This window comes from Lontra canadensis, unplaced genomic scaffold (assembly GCF_010015895.1).
Source record: "Lontra canadensis isolate GAN:19392208 unplaced genomic scaffold, GSC_riverotter_1.0 scaffold98, whole genome shotgun sequence".
In the NCBI taxonomy this organism is placed as follows: domain Eukaryota; kingdom Metazoa; phylum Chordata; class Mammalia; order Carnivora; family Mustelidae; genus Lontra; species Lontra canadensis.
Window position 1 is genome coordinate 2,828,534 of NW_022631092.1, and position 24,879 is coordinate 2,853,412.

General features: G+C 33.5%; 1 protein-coding gene across 9 annotated transcripts in view; it reads right to left on the reverse strand.

The window, feature by feature from the left end:
- UNC79 (unc-79 homolog, NALCN channel complex subunit) overlaps window positions 1–24,879 on the reverse strand; it is a 238,462-nt gene that overhangs the window by 150,568 nt on the left and 63,015 nt on the right. For all 9 annotated transcript variants that reach the window (XM_032837360.1, XM_032837355.1, XM_032837353.1 and 6 more), the window contains 2 exons: window positions 24,533–24,588; window positions 23,663–23,792 (listed from right to left, as the gene is read on the reverse strand). In XM_032837360.1, coding sequence (XP_032693251.1) covers window positions 23,663–23,792; window positions 24,533–24,588 — 186 coding nt within the window. The remainder of the gene's footprint in view (window positions 1–23,662; window positions 23,793–24,532; window positions 24,589–24,879) is intronic.

The window sequence follows — 24,879 nt, forward strand, 5'->3', positions numbered from 1 at the left end:
AAGTCAGTCCTACAATCACCCTGGCTTTCTTCCTGGAAGCAATTTCTGGACCTTGGGTATGGAAGGAGAAAGATAAGCACAGTTGGGTGGTTTCATTGAATTGAGGGGACAAAACCTGGAGTATAAAGAAGCAAGGTGACTTATATTTGCTACATAGTATAGCAAAGAAGAGGGAATTATGCTAAGAAAGAGCTCCAGAAATCTGAGTAAGAATCTTTTTAGGTCTTTGGCTTTATAATAAGCAGAACGTGTGTAAGACAAAACTCTATAGGCTACTTAGAGGACAACTATGCAGGATCTGTAAGCAGAATAATTCCTACATCTCATCTGAGAGATATTCAAGTTCCAACCGACCAGAATGAAGGGAACTGAGTGAAAACCTGGAACATTCAATAGAGACTCTAGGAGGTTATACCTTAGCAGTATGGTTAAACTAACATTAGGGAAAAAGTTATTCCAGTCTCCCCCTAACAAAGCATAAGGACAAGCCCTAAAAGGGTCAAGCTGATCCACCAGTAACTTGAGAGCCAAAACAAACCTCAAAACACTATAAAGGAAGAAAACAAAATCCAGATACTCAATAACATAATACTCATAAAGTCCAACATCCAGTAAAAATTATTCAATATTTGAAAAAGAAAGAAAATGTTACCCATAATCAGGGGGAAAAAACTGATCAATAGAAATAAACCCAGAAATTATAGAAGATGAGGTAGTTAGCAAACAAGAACTTAAAAACAGCTATTATAAACACATTCAAAGGAAAATATGAACACAATGAGAATAGAGATGAAAAATACATAAAAGAACCAAATGGATTTTCTAAAATTAAAAATGTAATATAGAACATGGAAAATTCACTGAATGGGCTTAATGGTAGATTAGGCAATGCACAGGGAAAGATCAGTGAATTAGAAAACATAGCAGCAGAAACTACTGAAACTGAAGAACTGGAAGAAAAATAAACAGAGCTTCAGTGAGCTATGGGAAAATATTAGGCAGTATAAAGCACATCTGGCTAAAAGTCCAAAGGAGTAAAAGGGGGGAAGAGGGAGATATTTGAAAAAGCAATGAAAATTTTTTTAAAATTTGATAAAAACTATAAGCCAATGGATCCAAGAAGCTTAATGAATCTTAGGCAAAATAAAAGCAAAGAAAATCACACCAAAACTCATTATAATCAAACTCATGAAAAACCATGATAATGAGAAAATCTTAATAGCAACCAGGAAAAAAACAAAAAACAAAAAACAGACACATTACTTACAGGGGAACAAAGATAAGAATGATCGCTGATTTCTTGTCAGAAACAATGCAACCCAGAAGACAATGGAACGACATCTTTATTAGGCTGAAAGAAAAAAACTGTCAACCTAGAATTCTATAGCCAATGAAAATATCCTTCAAAACTCAAATAAAATAAAGACTAATTGAAGACAAACACAAGATAAGAGAATTCATTGCCAGCTGAGCTCCACAACAAGAAATATTAAAGAAAGCCTAAAGAAAAATGATACCAGATGGAAGCTAGGACCTACACTAGACATAGTGTTCTGCACATGGCAAATATGGTGAACAAAGGACTTTCTACCTATATTTGTGTAATGTTAAAAAATGATTTACTGTTTAAAACAATAACAGCCATGTATTATGAAACTAAAAATATATATGGAAGTAAATATTTGATAACAAGAACAAAAATGATGGGAGGGAGGAAATGAAAGTGCCCAGGGTTCTTATATTACATGTAAACTAGTATGATATTATTTGAAGGTAGACTGTGAAGTTAAAAGTACATATTGTAAACCCTAGAGCAATTCTTCTTAAAAATGGTATAGCTGATAATTCAATGCAGAGATAAAATGAAATACTAAAAACAATTAACCAAAAAGAAGACAAGATATTTTTTTAAAAAGGGAGCAAAGAATAGATGGGACAAATAGAAAACAAGTGTAAGATGACAGACTTCAGCCCAACCATATGTAATTACATTAAATGTAAATGACTTAAACAATAATTACATGGCATTTAAATGATAAAAGGCAGAGATTGTCAAAAAGGATTTAATTTTTTCAAAAAAAATTACCCAAATATATTCTGCCTGTGAGAAACACACTTGGAAATATAAAGATAGATAAGTTAAAAGTGAACAGAGGTGGACCTGGCTGACTCAGTCAGAAGGGCATGCAACTCTTGGTTTCAGGATTGGGAACTTGAGCTCCACATTGGGTGTAGAGATTACTCAAATAAATAAATATTTTTAAAAGAGTAAACAGGAAAAAAAATACACCACACTTATATAATGCTACTTACAAGAAAGCTGGAGTGTCTATATAAATATGAGAGAAGTAGACTCTAGCACAAATAATATTACTAGTAATAAGAATATTTCATGATGAAAGAGTCAATTCATCAAAATGACATAATAATCATAAATATGTGTGCATCTAATGATAGAGTTTCAAATTAAATGAAACAAACTAACAGAACTGAAAGAGAAATAAGTCTATAATTAATGCTGCAAATTTCAACAATCCTCTCTCAGTCTTGAGACAATATTCTGGTCCATAAAATAAGGTTGAAAAATTTAGATGGAATGAAATCATAAAGTAAATTTCCTGACCACAATGAAATTAAACTAAAAATGGACAAAAAGATATCTGAAGAATCACAAAATATTTGTGCACTTAAAAAAACACACTTCTAAACAACCCATAAATCAAAAGAAAAATCGAAAGAAATATTAGAAAATACACTGCATTGAAATTCAATGAAATCACAGCATATCAAATTTGTGGAATGAAACTAAAAGAATGCTTAAAGATAAATTTATGGCTTTAAATTCTTGAATTAGATCATATAAAATGTCTAAAATAAAAAAATTATGCTTCTATCTTAATAAGACAGAAAAAGAACAAGTTAAACTCAATGTTAACAGAAGGAATAATAAAGATAGAGGCAGAAATCAATGAAATTGGGAATAAGAAACCAATAGAGAAAATCATAAAACCAAGCACTGATTCTTTGGAAAGTTCAATAAAATTTATAAGCCACCTAGCTAGCCTGATGAAAAAAAATAGAGAAAAAAACAAATTATCAGTATCAAGAGTGAAAGCTAGGTCAGCACCACAGATCCTACAGATATGCCAATAAATTTGGTCAGTTGGACAAAACACATAAATTGTTTATTCCTCAAAAAACAGGTAACAAAATTACAAACATGATTGAATAAAAAGTAGAAAACTTAAATGCCCCATAACATTAAATTGAATCAATAATGTGAAACATTCCTACAGTGAAAACCTCAAGTCCAGATGGTGTCACCAGTGAATTCTATTAACTGTTTAAGGAATAAATAATACAAATCCTACAAAAATGCTTTAAGAAAATAGAACAGGAGGAAACTCTTCCCAACCCATTTTATGAGGTCAGCATTACTCTGTAAACAAAACAGATAGCAATTATAATAAAAGAAAACTGGATCAATGCAATTATAATAAAAGAAAACTAGATCAATGTAGGAGCAAGAAAACTTAAAAAACTGGCAAATTGAGGGTGGAAACATAATATAGCTGACAATATGGGCCTTACCCCAGTTAATATAAGGTTGGATTCACAACACAAAGTGTATCAATGTAATTTACTGTATTGACAAAATAAAGAATTCATGTGATCATCTCACTAGAAGAAAATGTATTTAATTAAAATTGACATTCACTGATGATAAAAACTCTCAGTAAACTAAGAATAAAGAGGAACTTCCTCACTTTGATACAAAGCATCTGTGGAAAGCCTTCAACAAACATCAGATTTAATGCCAAAAGTCTGAATACAAGCCTCCTAGGAACAGGGGGAGAAAGCAAAGATATTCACTTGCAGCACTTTTATTCAATACTGAACTGGAAATATGAGCCAGAGCAATGAGAAAAAGAAAGAGAGAAAGGAAGGAGGATAGCTGGGAAAGAAGTAAAGAAGGGAGAGTGGGAGGGAGGGATGAAAGGAAGCAGGCAGGCAAATCAGAAAGACAAACAAATTAGGAAGGAAGAAGAAAAAATTTTGATTATATTTATCTGCAAGAGAGGATAATCATGTACCCAGAAAATCTTAAGAAACTTACAAATAAGCTACAAAAACCAAGAGAGTTTAGCAAGGTCACTGGATATAAAGTAAAAATACAAAAATCAATTACATTTTTATGTAATTATTTATTATGCAATAAACAAGTAGAATATTAAATTCTTAAATACTATTCACAATAGCATCCAAACCCATGAGGTATTCAGGAATAACTTTAACAAATATCTATAAGACCTATACACTGGAAACTAGAAAACACTGCTGAGAAAAATTAAACAAGGCCTAAATAAATGGTTAGATACACCACGTTCATGGATCAGAAGACTCAATATTGAGTCTTTTCGCAAAATATCAAATTATTTCTATTTCTCCTTTGAAGTAGCTATACTGGACTTTCCCATGATATATACTGATAAACTTCCTTTTGTTAACTAAATTTTAAATGTTTTGTCATTTGGGGGGCACCTGGGTGGCTCAGTGGGTTAAGCCTCTGCCTTCAGCTCAGGTCATGGTCTCAGGGTCCCGGGATCGAGCCCCGCATTGGGCTCCCTGTTCAGCAGGGAGCCTGCTTCTCCCTCTCCCTCTGCCTGCCTCTCTGCCTACTTGTGATCTCTCTCTCTCTCTCTCTGTCAAATAAATAAATAAAACCTTTAAAAAATAAATAGATAAACAAATAAATAAATAAATGATACAACCCTTTAAAAAAAAATAAATGTATTGTCATTTTCAACACAAAGGAATCCTAACTGGCACACGTTCAGAAGAGAAAAAAAAATTCAGAATTCTTCGTGCCAAAGTAATTTTGATGATTTGAAGTTTATATACAATAATGATGTTTTAGTCTCTCAGGGCTGCTATAACAACCTACCATAGCTTCCCACATTTATTACATTTATAGGGTTTATTACCAGTACACACTGATTAAGATAAGAACTACTACTGAAGGCATTTCCACATTCATAGTTTCTCTCTAATTTGAATTCTCTGGTGTTTAATGAGATACATTTTTCAACTAAATGGTGGAATTCTACTACTGGTGGAATTGGCATTCATAGTATCTTTCACCTGTATGAGATCTCACTTTTCTAGTAAAGGATGATTGATCAGTAAAGACTTTCCCACACTCATTACATCCATAGGGTTTCTCTCCAGGATGGACAATGGACGTCCTAGTGTCCAATCAGATATAGATATGACTTCTAACTAAACATGTTCCCACATTCATAGGTTTTCCTACCTGTATGAATTTTGTCATGCTTCATTTGAAATTAATTATAACTGAATGATTTTTCATCTCCATCATGTTCATAAAGGCTCTTTCTTCTAAATTAAGTAAATCTAAGTTAGCTTTTAAACTTCTTCCACCTAAGACATGTTCATGGAGTTTTTGTCTTGATGGGACAAATTACGTTTACAAATGAGATAAAATGAAATATGTTAGCAAAATCTTCATATCCATATAGCCTTTCTGCTATATGTAGGTATTTTATCATAAGATGCAATTCATTTGTTTCAAAAGTCCCTCTTTATATTCTTGGTGTATTTCTATTTGATTACCAGTTCCCCAGTCATCTCCTAGACAACCTGGAGTGGGTGTTCCTTCTGCCACCATCCATAGCTATTCTCTTGGCTCCAATTTGAAGATCATATCTGATATGGAAACAGGGCATCTCACTGAGGTGAAGTTCCTACCTTTTTCTAGCATCACATCCCTGAAGACAGTCCTCTAAGCAGAATCAAGCTGCTGCTACTCTTCCAGAGTTAAAAGTCCATGGCCATATCCTCAAAGGCCACAGATCCAGCACAAAGAGCTTAAGTAACTTGATGAGGTCATGCTGGATTCAGGATGGAACCCATGCAGCCTAGCTCAAGTCTTTGCACACATGTGGAATGAAAATAGCCATCAGGCCACACAACAATCTCGTTAACACTGCAGGGGTGGCCAGTGGTCCAGCTAGGACAGTGCCACCATGGGGCATAGTCCAGACCACTTGGCCACTAATGGGACCAGCAAAATTGATTTTAAAAGAAAAAAATGAAGGGCTAACCAAATAGATACTTCAAAGGAAAGACTATCAAGCTGACACCCGAGAAAAACTATCTAGTCTATGAATCAAAATGTTTTAGGAAGGTATTATAGCATCTGCAACTTGATGTGAGAACACATGGCCTCTATAAAAACAGGAGTAGAAAGTCAAAGAAATTCATGGGGAGATAGGAAGCTAACAGAATGAGATAAAAATGAATTTGGAGGGGCTCCTGGGTGGCTCAGTGGGTAAAGCCTCTGCCTTCGGCTCAGGTCATGATCCCAGCGTCCTAGGATCGAGCCTCGCATCGGGCTGTCTGCTCTGTGGAGAGCCTGCTTCCTCCTCTCTCTGCCTGCCTCCCTGCCTGCTTGTGATCTCTCTGTCTGTCAAATAAATAAATAAAATCTTTAAAAAAAAAAAAAAAGAATTTGGACAAGAGATACGATAAGTATAATTAAACTAAAAATAAAAGAGCAAAATTAGAAACCCAGATTCAAAGCAATAAATACAGCTGATTTGGGGGAAAAGTCATGTAAGTTATACAGTAAACCAAACTGAGAAGCCAAGAATATAGAAGATAAAAATACAGAAAATAGTGGTTAGAATAGCTTCACAGCATAGAAAATGAAAATCTGACCTATGAATTATGGGTATTCCTGAGAAAGATACCAAAACAATTTGAAGAAAGCAATAATTTAAAATTTCATTAATGGGAAGTTTCCTTTAAAAGATTGAAAAAGGGCCTGAATTTCCAGATTGAAAGCACTCTTAATGTTACAGGCAAAAGTCAGTAAAAAGATGCTCATATAAAAAATATTTAAGAAAGGGGCACCTGGGTGGCATAGTCGATTGAGTCTCCAATGCCTGGCTTCAGCTCAGGTTGTGATCTCAGTGTCGTGAGATCAGGCCCTGAGTTGGGCTCCTTCCTCAGTGTGGAGTCTTCTTGATTCTCTCTCCCACTCACTCTACCCATTCCACTCATTCTTTCTCTCACTCTCTTTCTCTCAAATAAAGAAATAAATCCTTTAAAATGTAGATATTTAAGAAAAGTTTTTTTAATAAGTAAATTTCTAAGAACTAAGAGCAACCAAAATGATTTCTATAACAGACAAATCACACTGGTTTAAGATCTGTCTTCTATAATTCTAAATGCCAGAAAACAATGAAACAATATTTACATATTTTTCACAGTGAAGCAGTTTCCTTCCATGTATGAAGAATAGAAAGATATTCTTATATATGCTGAACTAAAAATATATATATATAACTTATATTCCACTCTTGACAATATTACAGAAAAAGAGATTAGGTTCCATTTCCTCACAAATGACAGACAAATTAATATAAGCTGATTGTCCTATTGAGAACAATTAGAAAACTGGACAAGATTAAAAGCAAAACAAACCAACCAAAAACAAAACAACACAAAACACCAGAGAACACTATGGGAGAACTATTGGGCCATGATTCAAAAAAAAAAGAAAGAATCATCAAAAGGTGAAAATGGCATTTAAGGCCATGTTTCCTCCTTTGCCTATTTCTTTATCTGCCAATTCCACATGATGAGCAGATTTCAACAAACTCTTTGAAGTAGGGGAACAAAAATTGAAATTTGGGGACAATCAAGGAATGGGAGACCTAAAAATCTCCCTAGACATTGTAGGCAGACATCCCAAAATGCCATACTATAGAGTAAAGGGAAACAGAGTTAGACCAACCCTCAAAGGGACTGAAGACCAGCTTCAAATCATCTCAAGAATGTACGATACGTCTTTTTTTTGAACTGCATTAAGGTGACCTGGATTGCCAATGTCCATAGCCTCAAAATTTCCAGAGGCAAAAGCAAACCCTATCTGATGAAATATAACATTCTAAACCTCAAATGACCTCTATAATTTTTCTATCTATTGTCTTTCACAAAATTTAAAAATACATAAAAATGTACAAGTAAGCAAAAGAAATTATAATAAAATCAGAATTCCCAGAGATTCATAAAATTGAATTATCAGAAACAAACTTTAAAATAACTATGCTTAATATGTTCTATAAAGTAAAAGACAAGTTAGAAAATAATCATCAAGGAACTGGTATTTCTCCTTTAAATCATCAAATGGAAATTCTAGAACTTAAAAATATAATTAACAAAACTAAGAATACAACTGGGAAGCTAAAGAATTAGTGAACAGGAAGATAAGTTGGAAAAAAAGGTTCAGCATGAAGCACAGAAAGATGAAATTAGGGAAGAGAATACAAAAATTATTCATAGGAGACATGGAAGAAAGGTCTACCATATGTGTCATTGGAATTTCAGAAAGAGGGATAAGAAAAACAAAACCAAACAAACACCATATACACATATATATAATTAAATAAACTTTTTAAAATATATTGGGCACAAACAGCAGAAGAAAGAATTCATAAACGTGAAGACAGGTTAATATAAACCCAACTAAAACACAGATAAACTTCTTTTTTTTTTTTTTTAACATGGACTGGGGGAGTACCTGAGACCTCTGAAACAATAACAAATATTTTTTTTAAATCTCAAGAGGAGAGGAGAAAAAGAAAGGGGAAGAGTAAATACCTAGAAAGGATAACACCCAACATTTTTCCAACACCGATGATGAACATGAAACCAAAAATTCAAGAAGTTTGACAAACCTCAAGGAGAATGAATATAAACATCACTACACATAAGCAGATCATAATGAAACTAAACTATGACTACTAAATACCAAAAATAAGGAAAAAAAATCTTTAAAAGAGTCAGAGGAAAAACATCCTATTACATTTAGGAATAAAATCATAAGAATGATATAAAATTTCTATCTTATAATTTATTTCATTATAAGGAAAAATGGAATGATATCCTTGAAGTATTAAAAAATTCACTGATTCACAATGAATTACAGTAGAAATCAAAACAAAAAATTACTAGAACCCAAATATTTGGAAATTAAACAACATTCTCATAAATAACACAGGTAAAAGATAATCTAGCACTAAAAATTGTTTTAATACTTTTAAATGAATGAGAGTGAAAACACAATAAATCAAAATTTGTGTGATACAGCTAATGTAGAGCTTAGAAGGGAACTGGTAACCTTAAATGGATAATTACCACCAGCGTTTTTCACAGAACTAGAACAAACAATCCTAAGATTTGTATGGAGCCAGAAAAGACCCCAAAGGGCCAAAGCAATTCTGAAAAAGAAAAGCAAAGTTGGAGGTATCATGAGTCCAGACTTCAAGCTTTATTACAAAGCTGTAGTCATCAAGACAGTATAGTACTGGCACAAAAACAGAAACATAGATCAGTGGAACAGAATAGAAAACTCAAAAATGGACCCACAGCTCTACGGTCAACTAATCTTTGACAAAGCAGGAAAGAGTATCAAATGGAAAAAAGAGAGTCTCTTCAACACACAGTGTTGGGAAAACTGGACAGCAACATGAAGAAGAATGAAACTGGACCACTTTCTTTCACCGACACCAACCCCAATCACAAATATTACTCAGCCATCAAAAGGAATGAAATCTTGCCACTTGCAATGACATGGATGGAGCTAGAGTGTATTATGGTAATACAAGTCAAAGAGGAAAACAAATACCATATGATTTTACTCATATATAGAATTTAAGAAACAAAACAGATAAACATATGGGAAGGAAAAAAAAGAGAGAGGGAAGCAAACCATGAGACTCTTAATGATAGAGAACAAACTGAGGGTTGATAGAGGGAAATGGGTGGGCGATGGGCTAAATGGATAATGGAGATTAAGGAGGGCACTTTTTATGATGAGCCCTGGGTGTTATATGTAAGTGATGTATCACTAAATTCTACTCCTGAAACCAATATTACACTATATGCTAACTAACTAGAATTTAAATAAAAATCTGAAGGAAAAAAATGGGTAATTAGAAAAAATTTTAGTGTTGAAAGTCAACAATCTAAGCCTTCACTTCAAGAATAGGGGGGAAATGAGTGAAAATTAAACTCAAGAAAAGAAAAGGAAGTAAATAGCAAAGAGACGGGAAGAAAACAATGAAATACATAAATCGTTTTCTTATCTATTATTGATTTAGTTGATCCAAGTATTTGAAAAAGTTTAACATCTATTTGTGATAAAGCCTTTAGTCAATTGGAAATGAAACCAAAACTTCCTCAAACTGACAGTAAAGGATATCTGCAAAACCCTAAAGCTAAAAACCACTTAATGGTGAATATTCTCCAAGTTAGGAACAAAACAATGGTGGCCATTCTTACACCACTTCTATTCAGCATTATTCTGAAAGTACTAGGCAATGAGACAAAAAAGTAAACAAACAATAAGTGGTATAAAAATTGGAAAGAAAGTAGCAAATTTGTCTTTATCTACAGATGACACCATTGTTCATATAGAAAATCCAAGGAATCAATCAACTACTAGAACTAACTGAATTTAGCAAAATCATGGAATAAAGATAAATATGCAAAAACCAACTAAATATCTGCATACTATCAATAAACAATTGGAAATTGAATTTTTAGATAATGCCATTTTACAACAGCATCAAAATATTCAAATATCTAGGAACTAATTTAGCAAAAGAAATACAAAAATTCTATACCAAAAACTACAGAACACTGTTGAGAGAAATTTTAAAAGACCTATCTAATGAAGAGATATATCATGTTCATGGATTAGAAAACAATATTTTGATGATGTTAGTCATTTCCAAATAGAATTATAGATTTTACATGACCCAGATCAAATCCCAGAAGAATTATTTTTGTAGAAATAAAGCCTGATATTGAAGTTTATATGGAAATGCATTAGACCTAAAATAGGCAAAGAAAAACTGTCAGAACTTGCACTATCTGATTTCAAGACTATAAAGCCAAATTATTTAAGACAGTTTGTACTGGTATTCAGATCAATGAAACAAAATACAGTCCATAAATACGCCACATATGTATGACCAAGAGGTCAATACAAGTCAGAGGATAAACTTTTCAACAAAGGGTGCTGGAACAAACAAATAAATGAGCCATACCTATCACACACAAAAATTTAACTAAACACTTAAATGTGTGAGCTAAACTATAAAGCTTCCAAAAGAAAACAAGGAAGACTATCTTCATGATCTTAGAGAAGGCAAAAATTTCCTAGGACATAAAAGGCGCTAACCATAAATGAAAAAATTATAAATTTTAGTTTATTAAAATTAAAAACTCATGCTCATCAAAAGACTGTTAGGAAAGTAAAACAACAATCCTATTTTGAAAGAAAATATTTGTAATATATAAATCTAACAAATGACTCCTACCAGACTACATAAAAAACAACTGTAAAACAACAATCAAGAAGTTTAAAATTGAGCTACCCTATGACCCTGCAATTGCATTACTGGGTATTCACCCCAAAGATACAGATATAGTGAAAAGAAAGGCCACATGCACCCCAATGTTCATAGCAGCAATGTCCAAAATATCCAACATGTGAAAGGAGCTGAGATATCCTTCAATAGCTAAAAGGATAAAGAAGATGTAGTTCATATATGCAATGGAATATTACTCAACTGTCAGAAGGAATGAATACCTACAATTTGTATCAACATGGATGGAACTGGAGGGCATTATGCTAAGTGAAATAAGTCAATCAGAGAAAGACAACTGTCATCTAGTTTCACTCACATGTGGAAAATAAGAAATAGCACAGAGGACCATAGGGGAAGGGAGGGAAAACTGAATGGGAAGAAATCAGAGAGGGAGACAAACCATGAGAGACTCTTGCTCTGAGAGGTAAACTGAGGGCTGCAAAAGGGATGAAGGAGGGGAGATAAGGTGATTGGATAACAGGCATGAAGCGGGGTATGATCTGATGAGCACTGGGTGTTATATACAATTAATGAATCATTGAACACTACAACAAAATCTAATGATGTACATATGTTGGCTAACTGAATTTAAATTTTAAAAAAGCAAATAATCCAATTAATGCCTATGGGAAAGATTTATCAGGTACTTCATAAAACATCTGAATGACCAACAAGTATTTGAAAAAATACTCAACATCAGTCATCCAGGAAATGCAGATTAAAACCACAATGAGATACACACCCACCAGAATAACTAAAATTCAAAACACTGACAGTTCCAAGTGTTAGCAACGTTGTATAGCAATTGAAACTCTCATACATTACCAGATGAAATGTTAAATGGCATAAACACTTTACAGAGCTATTTAGAATTTTCTTACAAACTCTGTGACCCAGCAATTACACTTCTAGTTATATACCCAAAGGAAATGAATGCATATGCCCACACAAGGTTTGTATAAAATGTTCTTGGCAGCTTCATGTATATTGGCCATAAACTGGAAACAAACCCAGGTGTTCATCAATATCAGAGTTGAAAAAAAAAAAAACACACAGTATATTCATGGAGTAGAATACTTACTTAGCAACTAAAAGAACTACTAATATCCTCAACTTAGATTAATCTGAGTAACAATTATGTGAGTGAAGAAGTCAAACACAAAACCTTTGATCAGACACAAACATACTTTGATCTCTACTTGTATCAATCTCTGAATTATACAAATATAGGAAATATATATAAACAGGAGCAGTGACTACATCAGGGTAGAAAAGAGGGCACTGATTGGAAAGAGTCATGCCATTACTTTCTGGGGGTGATGGAAGCATGCTACTATCTTTATCTGGGTAATGATTAAATGAGCGTTATATGTTTATCAAAAATGATCCAGCCATATCTTGATCCGGGTGTATCTTGTTATACATAAAATATGCCTTAATAAAGTACTAATATCACTAATAAAATAGAGATAATGTCCGACAATTTCCCAAAACTGACAAGAGACATCAAACCATGAAGTCCTATGAACGCCCCCCCACCAGGAAAAGACAAACATAAATAATATCACAACCAGATATACCATTGTAGAACTGCTGAAAAATCAAAAAATAAAGAAAACCTACTCTCCACAATGGGTACATCACCCAGACAGAATCAATAAAGAAACAGCATATTTGAATACTACAGACCAAATGAATATGCCAAACATATACGGAACATTCTATCCAACAATAGTATAATACATGTTCTTCTCCAGCACACATGGAATATTTTCTGAAACAGACCATATATGTAGGGCACACATATATACAGTCCACAAAACAAGTCCTAGCAAATTCAAGGAAGCTGAAATCATACCACATATCTCCTCTAACCACAATGGCATGAAACTAGAATAAAAAGAATAAACATCAATAAAAGGAAGAATAATGGAAAATTCATGAACACATAGAAATTAAACAACACTCTCTTGAACAACCAATGGATCACAGAAGAAATTGAAGAGGAAATAAAAAAGTTTCCTGAGACAAACAAAAATGGAAACATACCTGTGGGATGTGGTAAAAGTAGTCCCGAGAGGGAAGTTCATACCAATAGATGACTACATTAAGATGCAAGAAAAATCCCAAAAAACAACCTAACTCCACACCATAAGGAACTAAAAAGAACAAACTGAGTCCAAAGTCTGCAGAAGAAAGGAAATAATTAAGATTAGAGCAGAATAAGTGAAATAAAGAACAGAAAAACAATAAAAAAGATTACCCAAACTAAGAATTGGTTCTTTGAAAAGAAAAAATTGGCAAATCCTTAGCTAGACTAACCAAAGAAAAAGAGAAGACCCAAATCAACAAAAGTATAAGTGAAAAAGGAGACATTACAACTAATAGCACAGAAATACAAAAGATCCTAAGAGGCTACTGTGAACAACCATATGCCAACAAACGGGACAACATAGAAAAAATGGAATAATTTTTAGAAACATACAATTTACCAAGACTGAATCAGAAAGAAATAGAAAATCTGTATAGACTGATTACTAGTAAGGAGATTGAACAGTAATCAAAAACCTCCCAAGCAGCAAAAGTGCAGAACCAAATAACTTCACTGATGACTTTTACCAAACATTTACAGAAGAGAACACCAATCCTTCTCAAACACTTCCAAAAAACCAAAGAGGTTGGAACACTCCCAAACTCATTTTATTAGGCCATCATTATCGTAATACCAAAACCAAAAAAATATACTATTAGAAAAGAAAACTATAGGCCAATATCCCTAATTAATATAGATGTAAAAACTCTCAGTAAAATACTAGCAAACCAAATTCAGCAGCACACAGAAGTATTATTCACCATGATCAAATTAGATTTGTCCCTGGGATACAAGGATCACTCAACATATGCAAATCATTTAATGTAATACATCACATTAATAGAATGAAATAAAAGAATCGTATGATCATTTCGATAGGCACAGAAAAAGTTCTTGACAAAATTCAACATCTATTCATGAAAAAAACTCAAACTAGGCACACAAGGAACATATCTCAACATACTAAAGGTCATATATGACAAGCCTACAGTTAACAACATACTCAACATTCAAGAGTTGAAAACCTTTCCATTGAGTTCAGGAACAAGACAGGAGTGCCCATTCTCAGCACTCGTATTCAACACAGTACTGGAAGTTCTAGCTAGAGCAATCAGGTAAGAAAAAGAAATAAAAGGTATCAGAATTGGAAAGGAAGAAGTAAAATTATCTCTATTTGCATATAACATGATTTTAGATAGAAAATCCTAAAGATGTAACCAAAAATCTTTTAGGTCTTATCAGTGAATTCAATAAAGTTGCTAGACACAAAATTAACATAAAAATCAGTAGCATTTCTATAAATTAACAATGAATTTTCTGAAAAAGAAATTTAAAAAATTGATCCCATCTACAATAACATCAAAACAATAAAACACTTAGAAATAAATTTAACCAGAGAGGTGAAAAATCTCTATTCTGAAAACTGTAAGACATTAATGAAAGAAATCAAAGACACAAATAAATAGAAAGGTATTACATGTCCATAGAGCAAAAGAATTAATATTATTAAAATGTCAATACTACCAAAAACCACCTATAGATTCAATGCAATCTATCAAGATTCCAATGGCATTTTCTATAGAAATAGAAAAAAACACACCTAAAATGTATATGGAACCATAAAAGACCCCAGATATCCAAATAAATCCTAGGATGGGAGAACAAAACAGAAGGCATCACACTCCCTGACTTCAAACTATACTATAAAGCTATAGTAAACAAAATAGTATGATACTGCATAGAAACAGAAAAATAGACCAATGAAACAGAATCAAAACCAATAAATAAATGAAGTATATATAGCCAAGTAAATATTTGACAAGGGAGTCAAGAATACTTCAATGGATAAAAGAGAGTTTCTTCAATAAATGGTGCTGGTATAATTTAATTATTTGTATGTAAAAGAATGAACATGAACCACTACCTTATACCATTCACAAAAAATTAATTCAAAATTGATTAAGGACTTAAATATAAGACCTGAAACCATGGAAGTCTTATTAGAAGACACAGAAATAAAGCTCTTTAACGTGGGTGTTGGTAATGGTGTTTTGGATACAACACCTAGAGCATAGGCAACAAAATCAAAACTAAACAAGTGGGACTACATCAAACTAAAAAGCCTCTGTACAGCAAAAGAAACAACAAAGTGAAAAGACAACATACAGAATGGAAAAAAATATTTGCAAACCATATATCTGATAAGGGATTAATATCCAAAATATATAAAGAGTTCATAGAACTTAACAGCAAAAATACAAATAACTCAATTTTTAAAATGGGCAAAGGACTTGAATAGATGAATAGACATTTTTCTATAAGCAGATATACAAAAGGCAAACAGGCACATGAAAAGATGTTCAACATCCCTAGTCATTGGGGAAATGCAAATTAAAACCACAATGAGATATCCTCTCACACCTATTAGAATGGCCATGATCAAACAGATAAGAAAAAACAAATGCTAGCATGGATGTAGAGAAAAGGTATTCCTTGTGCGCTGTTGGTGGGACTGTAAATTGGTAGAGTCACTAAGAAAAACAGTATGGAGTAGCCTCGACAAATTAAAAATAGAACTACCATACGAACTAGCAATTCCACTTCTGGGAATATATCCAGAGAAAATTAAAACACTAACTCAAAAAGATATCTGCATCCTCCATGTTTACTGCAGCATTATTTACAATAGCCAAGACATGGAAACAACTTAAGTATACATCGTGGATGAATGAATAAAGAAGTTGTGATAAGTACACACAATGGAATATTATTTAGCCAAGGAAAATGAGGAAATCCTATCATTTGCAACAACATGGATGGACCTTGAAGGCATTATGCTAAGTGAAAAAAAGGCAGAAAGAGAAAGACAAATACTTTATGATCTTACTTAAAAAAACAAAAACAAAACTCATAGAAAGACAGATCAGATGTGGTTACCAGAGGTGGAAGGTGGAGGTAGGGGAAATTAGAGAAAGGTGGTCAAAAGGTACAGATTTCCAGTTATAAGACAAATAAATACTAGGGATGTGATGTACAACATGATGACTACAGTTAACACTCCATATGATATATAGGAAAGTTGTTAAGAGAGTAAATCCTAAGCATTCTCAACACAAGGAGAAATTTTTTTTCTCTTCTCTTTTCTTTATCTTGTGTCTATATGAGATGATGGATGTTAGCTGAAGCTATCATGATAATTGTAATAAATATAAATCAAATCGTGCTATGTGGCTTAAACAGTGATATATGTCAATTATTTCTCAATAAAACTGGAAAAAGATACTTTTTAAAATTTCAACCAAACAGAAAAAAATTAAAGAAAAATTTTCAAAATAAAGAAAGGCAGTTTACCTTCAAAAGAGCAACAATGACAGCTAACTTCTCAACAGAAACAATGAAAATAAAAAGATCATGAAATACCTTCAAAGTGTGAAAAGAAAATCACTGCCATAGAATTCTATATACTGAGAAAATAGCTTTAAAAAATCAAGTCAAATATGGTGATTAATATAACACAATAAAAAAATAAAATAAAAAATAAAGTCAAAATAAAAGGTATTTTCAAACTAACATTGAGAAAATTTATGCCCAGTAGAAGGGCACTAAAGGAAATATAGAAAGGTTAATATTAAGGAAAAAATAAATAAATCCCAGACGGGAGCTTAGAAATATAAAAAGAAAAAAAGAGCCAGAAAAAAGAAAATTGAATAAATAATGACTTCAAAGAATAATAATTACATGTTTTAAATTATAAAAAATAGAGCACAAAGCATAACATGGAAGTTTGGAGGGGGCAAAAAAAGAAGTTATATCTTCTGTTATTTTACAGGAAAGGGTAGTAGTACTATTTTATATTAGACACTGATAAGTCAAGAACACATAGTATAATCTCTAGGATAATGATTAAAAGAATACAGAAGACTGAGTAACTCAATTAAGACAGAATACTAAATATGCCCAATCAGTGCAAGAGAGGCAAAAAGGAGAGATAAAAGGGAACACAGAAGAGGCAGGAGAAATAAAAAGCAAATAGAAAAATGGGATTTAAAATCAAATATGCCAATAATTTGGTAAATAGGTAGATGTGAACTAAGTGCTCCAAATAAAAGGCAATAATTATGAAAATTGACATTAAAATATAGAACTGCATGCTGCTTACAAAATACACATAAAATATAAGAAAATAAACTAGGTAAAAATAAAAGGATGGAAAGTTACACTATGCAAACACTCGTGAAAGCTGGTATAGCTATATTAGTCTAAGACAAAGTAGAGTTTAACACAAATAAACATTACTAGAGATAAAATCATGCATTTCATAATGGTAAAAGTTTCAATTCACCAGAAAGATGCTGCATTCTAAATTTTTATGCAGCCTTCAAATTCATACAGCAAAAACACAGAACTACAAGGAGAAATACACAAATTCACAATCATAGCAGGAGATTTTTAAATTCTATTCTTGGTAACCAACAGAAGAAAAAGACAAAAATACAGTAAAGATATAGAAGATTTGTACTACATGATTAGGAAATTTTATTTGACATATTGAGAACACAGTATCCAACAACTGCCAAATACAAGGGGTTTTTTTAAGCACACAGAACATTACAAAATGACCATAGTCTCAACCCTAAAGAAGTGTAAAAACCGTAAAAGGGATGAAATAATTCAAAGTATGTTGTTTGGCCACAGAGGCATCAAGCTAATCAATACAAAACATCACGAGGAAAATCCACCTATGTTTAGAAATCAATCATTACCCTTCTAAATGGGTCAAAGAAGAAACCATGAAGGAACTTAAAACTCAGCATAGCACAAGATTTAACCACTGCAATAAGTTGACAGACATAAAAGACTACAGGACTGAAGAGAAGACATTAAACTGCTATTATTCAGCAATAATATAATTGCACACATTAAATTTTTAAAAAACTTTAAATTATTAGAATTAAAAAGTGATTTAGCAAGGTTGCTGGATATAAGATAAATACACAAGAATTAATTGCATATCTACATACGAGCAATGAAGAGTTAGAAAATGTAATTCTTTTAAGATATATCATTGACAATAACATCAAAAAATGAATACCTAGGAACACACTACATGAGATATAAGCAAGCCACCTACACAGAAAACTATGATGCAGCACTGAAGCAAACTAGAAAAAGCCTAAAACACGAGATATACTTCTAGAACATGGATTGGAAGACTCAACATTAAAATGATGTCAGTTCCCCAAACTGATCTATAGATTGAAGGCAATCTCAGCCAAAATCTTAATAGTTTAGGGGTGTGTTTGTGTGTGTGTTTAACTTAACAGACTCTTTAACTTAGCAAATAGCTAGGAATAATCTTGGAAAAGGAAGAAAATAAGGAGGAGAAGGAGAAAGACTAGAAAGAAGAGAATGTAGGGGGAGACAATGAAGAGAACAGCAACTACAAGGTAGAAAGACTTGTACTGAAGGATATAAAAGTTTTATTATTAAACTACATTAATTTAGACAGTGTGGTTTTGGGAAAAGGAAAAATATGCCAATTAAACTAAATAATGACTCCAGAAAGAGAACCATCCTTAAATAGACACTTGATTTATAACAAAAATAGTACTACAGAGCAGTAAGAAAAAGGCAATCTTTTCAATAAATAATGTTGTCTATTGCTTATCCATAGAGAAAAAAAAATTGACTCTTACCTCACAATAGACAGAAAAATTAATTTCAGATACATCTAAATGTAAAAGGTAAAAAACAAATATTCTAGAAGATAACAATGAATAACATCATAACTAGTATGGAGAAAGATTTTCTTAGGATATAAGGAAAAAGATTCCTAATCTGATTATATTAAAATAAGAACTTCAGCTAATCAAAAGTCATCATTTACAGAGTAAAAAAAGATAAGAAAAGATACTTTGCAACATACTTTACTGACAAAGACTATATAAAGAGGATACCCAAATAGCCAATAAATGTATGAAAAATTGTCCAACTTCATTATTAATCAGGGAAATGCAAATTGTAACCACAGTAAGATACTTCTACGTCCCTTGAAAGTGGTGAAAATTTTGAAAACAAAATAAAGTATTGCCCTAAATGTGGAATATAGACAAAACAAACTCTCACATACTGGTAACGGGAGTATAAATTAGTACAACCCTTTTTGGAAAACTGTTTGCAAATAAAATTAGATATACGCAGGGGAGGGGAAGACGAAAAAAAGTAGATAAATGCATAGCCTCTGATCCAGCAATCCTACCCGAGGTGTATATCTAACAGAAATGTGTGCATGCATGCACCAAAAGATATATAGAAGGACATTCATAGCAGCTACTTTTAATAGTCAAAAAGCAGGAACAGCCCAAATATCCATTAATAGCAAACCAATACATACACTGCAGTACATTCATTTTGTAGTATATACAGCAATAAAAACAAATGAAACACAATTATGCTCAACCCACAGACAAATCACACACAAGCACACACACACACATGCACATATACACAACAAATAAATAATGTATGATTCCATTTATATACAACTCACAATAGGCAACACTAATCTTTGATGCTGGAAGTCAATTTAGTGGCTATCTTTGGGATAGAAGGAGTGGGTAATCATGGTGGCAAACATGGTGGGGGATGTTCCCCGTACACTCGCAATTTGTATGTTTTTCCACTTGTGTATAATGTAACAAATATAAAAGGTTTAAAACATTTCTTAAGACTTGTGGAGATAAAATAACAAGATAAACAAGAACTCAATAATAGAGAAGTTACAACATAAAAGGTTGTCTTTCCTGTACTTGTATACAACTCAAGAATCCAATGGTACTAATATAAAGTTAGATATCTGGTAGCCTAGACCAAAGTCTACCCTTATAGTGCTTATCTTTAGTTATTCTTTGCCATGTTTGCAACGAACTCTGTCTTGGAAACGCCTATCTTGTGCCACATCTTTTGTTCCCTAGTTCAGATAGAAACTACACAACTGGTGCTGATCTAAATTATTTACGAGTTGAGACACAGTCACCAAAAAAGGCTAAATAGTTTCTTTCTCCCCAACAGAAACAGCTTCATAGAATGACAGAATGGCTATTTCCATTGCCAAGAAACTTCCCTGTAATTTTTGCATCTTTAAGACTTGTAATTAATGACCAAAACAAGTGAAGCAGTTTTTGTTCTTAACAAATAGCAATAAGCCCAAAAGGGGCAAACACTGTAGATTACCAAATCTTCAGTGTTCGACCTTCTTCCTATGAGCTGTAATTACTCCTATGTTACTATGCTTAAAAAGCAATAGATAATTTATATACACATACGTGTACAGTTAAACTAATGGTTAATTTCCTAATAATGACTAAATCTACATGGCTATAAGTGGGTTCATAGTATTCTTTAACTCTAAATACTGATGATACCCTTCAGTGCATCTTTCATCGTGGCAGACATTGTAGATAATTTCTAACGCTCCAGCTAAAGTTTAACTGAAGAACTGAAGTGAGAGAAGTGATGTCATACTGTCAGAATAAAAAAATGCGGGCTTTCAGTGAAGATACTCTAAGTTCAAACTCAAGCTGTGCTCCCTTATTATCTGTGTGAATGTCGCCAGACTCTGTGTCCCACTCATCACCTGTAACACTGAAATAACAAAACCTACCTCTCAAGGTTTTTTAAGGATTGAGAAAATATCTACAAAACCCAATAGGATGCTTGGTCCATAATTGCATTCAGTTGGGAGAAGGCTAAAATGTTAAGTGAGATGGAAGCAACTAGAACAATGTCTGACAAACAGCCAGCGCTAGATAAATAGTAATATATGGACCAGAACGACTGATTTTTTTTTTTCCCCAGGATCTCTTTTGTTTCCTGTACAGAACGCTATGGTCCACCGGAATGGGAGTTCCAAGGGAGTTGCTTCCCCAGGACCTTGCACAGTGCCTGGCAGGTAGCAGGCACATAATGCCACACAGTTGAAAGACTAGAAGGGGGAAGTGGGTAGACGTATGATCACAGGAATGGACAGAAGGATGGATGCCGGGAGACAAAGACATCTTGTCCAGGTAGGCCAAGAGAAGATGAAAGAATCGCTCTGATCTTAGTAGGCGCAGACTGAACTATTCTGGGGAGACAGGTTCAGCTGGCTCTTCCTGGGGGATACAGTCACAGAAGGAAATGGAAGCCACTGTCAGTTTGTAAGGCTTTTGGGATATTCGAACAGAGAAATCTCATCATGTCGGCTTCTCCCTGTAAAACCTGTCCGTGGTTTCCCTTTGCTGTTAGGATAAAATCCCAATCCCTTCGCAGGCCCTGCCAGGCTTTCTACTTATCTCTAGCTGCTCTCCTCCTGTCACTCCATTGTCTGATACACATAACCTTTTCCAGTTCCTAAATACGATCATGATATATCATGCCTCCAAGTCTGAACCCATGCTATTCATTCTGCCTCAAATCTACATTTTATCCACTCATGATTCACTCTCCCTTTGATATCCAGGGTGTGCACTATCTTTCAGGTATTGGCTTACCTGTCACTCACTCGAAAATCTTCCTTGACAACTTAACCCTCCCCAAACCTGCCCACCATCAGGGTGAGTTTCAGAGGCCCCTGCTGCATAGTTCCATAGCTCTCTGTATTTGCGCTACCTTAATACTTATTACACTGTAAAGTGGTTTCCTGCTCTTTCCAGAAACTGGAATGTATGTGCCAAGACATTAGTGATTTTAGTCTGCTTTTTTCATTCCTTGACTACTCAGTGTTTAGAATAACACATGGCTAATAGTAGACACCCTACAAATACTTGTTGAATTTCCATCTCCAAACTACATTAAGCTCCATGGGGTCTGGTTCTGAATCGGTTCTTACATCATCAGGAAATAGTGCCTGGCACATAATAGTAACTCTTCAAATATTTATCAAGTAAATAAATTTCATTTATTTCCCCATTCATACATCATGTAAAGGCTTACTTCAGGTATCTACAGAGAAGAAGCTGAATATTTCAATCATTTTATTAATGCTTCCAGGTTTTTTCCTGTTTTTACAAATTATCCACTTAGCAACACTTAAGCATTCTCTACTATCCTTGATTTAAAATGCCAATGATACTAATCTCCACGTTTTTAAAAGGTACTTACTATTTACCTTCATTGTTTTAATTAATATTATTGCTACCACTAAAGCCAGTATTATTTGTTCTGAATTTAGAATAAGTCCACCAAAGATCATTAAAGCTCAAAAAGCAGGTGTTAATATCTCTAACATTTGGTTTTAATTAGGAACTTAAATCAGACACCCGAATTAAATTAAATCCCCTTTGAACCATCTCAAATCACCTTTAGAAAGACATACCAAGAAAGAAGTAAAGTCTCAGAGCATCAGTATACAATCTCACAATAACTCGAATAAAAGCTAACTTTGCAAAACACCCCCTCACTTATTTTCATAAAAATATGTAGACAGCTAGGTTGGGAGGAGGTTAGGCAGGGGCATCAGAAACTTCGTTGGCCATAGGTTCCTTCTTTGATTTTACAACATGTCAACATAAACAACACATAGGACCTGATGCTTGTTTGTTTTTTGGTAAGTATAAGCCTTTCCATTCAAATTCAGTGTCTATTTCTTGGTTATTAGTTATACAAATATTCATATGATTGTTGACTCTTCCTGTCCAATGTGACTCGCAGAGTCACTTAGTTTTTATTTAGCATATGAACTGGTAATGTCGAAAACACAAGTCTTCTTGTCTGAGCAGAATTAGCCAGTTGGGGTTTTGCCCAATGGTGGGCACATCTGCAGCAACCGTCATCACTCACACCTCTGATCATGGTTAGCGATAGTGAGGACCCCAGGCCAAGTGTATGGCAAGTGAGACCAAGACTTAACCAATTTGCCAGGGTGTCACAGAAGCTCTTGGAATCAATTTTCTTTCATGTATTTTATACCACTCAGTTTCAGAAAGGGTTAGTGACAATATCTAAAGGCACATAAATATAATCCAGCCAGATTTTTAAAAAAATAATAATAAGTCAGTGAGGCAAATGTGGCATAAGGTTAATAAATAAATAAAAATGGGGCATGACAGTGTTCTTGCCTCCTTACCTGTATACTGCAAGCCCCTGTATTCACTTATTGCCCCAGGAGGCTTTAAATTGGGCCAGTAATGGAACAGCATTTGCACAGCAGGAGGTTTCACCTGTGAAGGTCCATAGGCGATCACATACAAAAGATCCTAAAGGAAACAGGAAGCGTACTTTGACTTAGCATCATCAAATAAAGATGAGACTAGCTCATTCAATATTACCAAAGCAGTGCAAAATCCAATAGAAGAGTTGGGGGGTTCCTTCCCCACCCCCTCACCCCCTCCCTCCAATCCCTCCCTCCCTCCCTCCTCCCCCTACCCCCCCCACTGTGATCTCATCATCGAGGTATGCTTCTCAGATGAGATCATATTAAAACATTATTTTTTATTATTTATTTATGGGTCCTGTAAATAATCACCTCCCCTCCCCTCTAGCTAAAGATCAAAACTACACTGTCTTTTAATAAATTCTTCTCTACTCAGGATAATGTTAAAGGAAGACCTTAGAATAGCATGAACCAGTTTGTCAAACACTGTGTTTTTCAAATATTTTCCTAAAATCCATTTCTTAACAATCCACATTTCCTATTTGAAAGAATACAGGTTTTTTAGCAACATGTCAAATGAAATAAAACTGCCAAGTAATATAACATTTGCTGAATTCTGATAATAAGAGCTAGCCAATTACTTTTTCTGTCAGGCCACTGTGTTCTTCAAGTATCATTTCTGCCTTAAATAATAAACTAACCAGGAAGGAAAGAATTCCAGGTTCTGCCACACCGAAATAATAAGACACCAATAAATCTGACCTGTCTTAATAGGCAAAATATTTGTACTCCATTATACAAATTGAGTTTGTGGCTATGAGTTAAATTTGGCCCAAAACTTACTTTCCAGACTTCTTGCTTATATTTCATGAGGCATTCCAATAATTGACAATGATACACTGTAAGGAAGAAAATATAATTTGAACACAAATTGTAAACATCAGATAAAATATCCTTTTAGATATAATAAAATATATTAGTATGACTTGTCATCTAATCATTAAATTAGAAGTTATTTACTTCCAAAAGAATGAAACTGGATTGCTATCTTACCCATACATAAGAGTAAACCCAAATGGATTAAAGACCTACATGTGAGACCCAAAACCATAAAACTTCTAAAAGAAAACATAAGTAGTATTATCTTGGACATGGGCCTGTGCCACATATTTATAGAAAGGTCTCCTTAG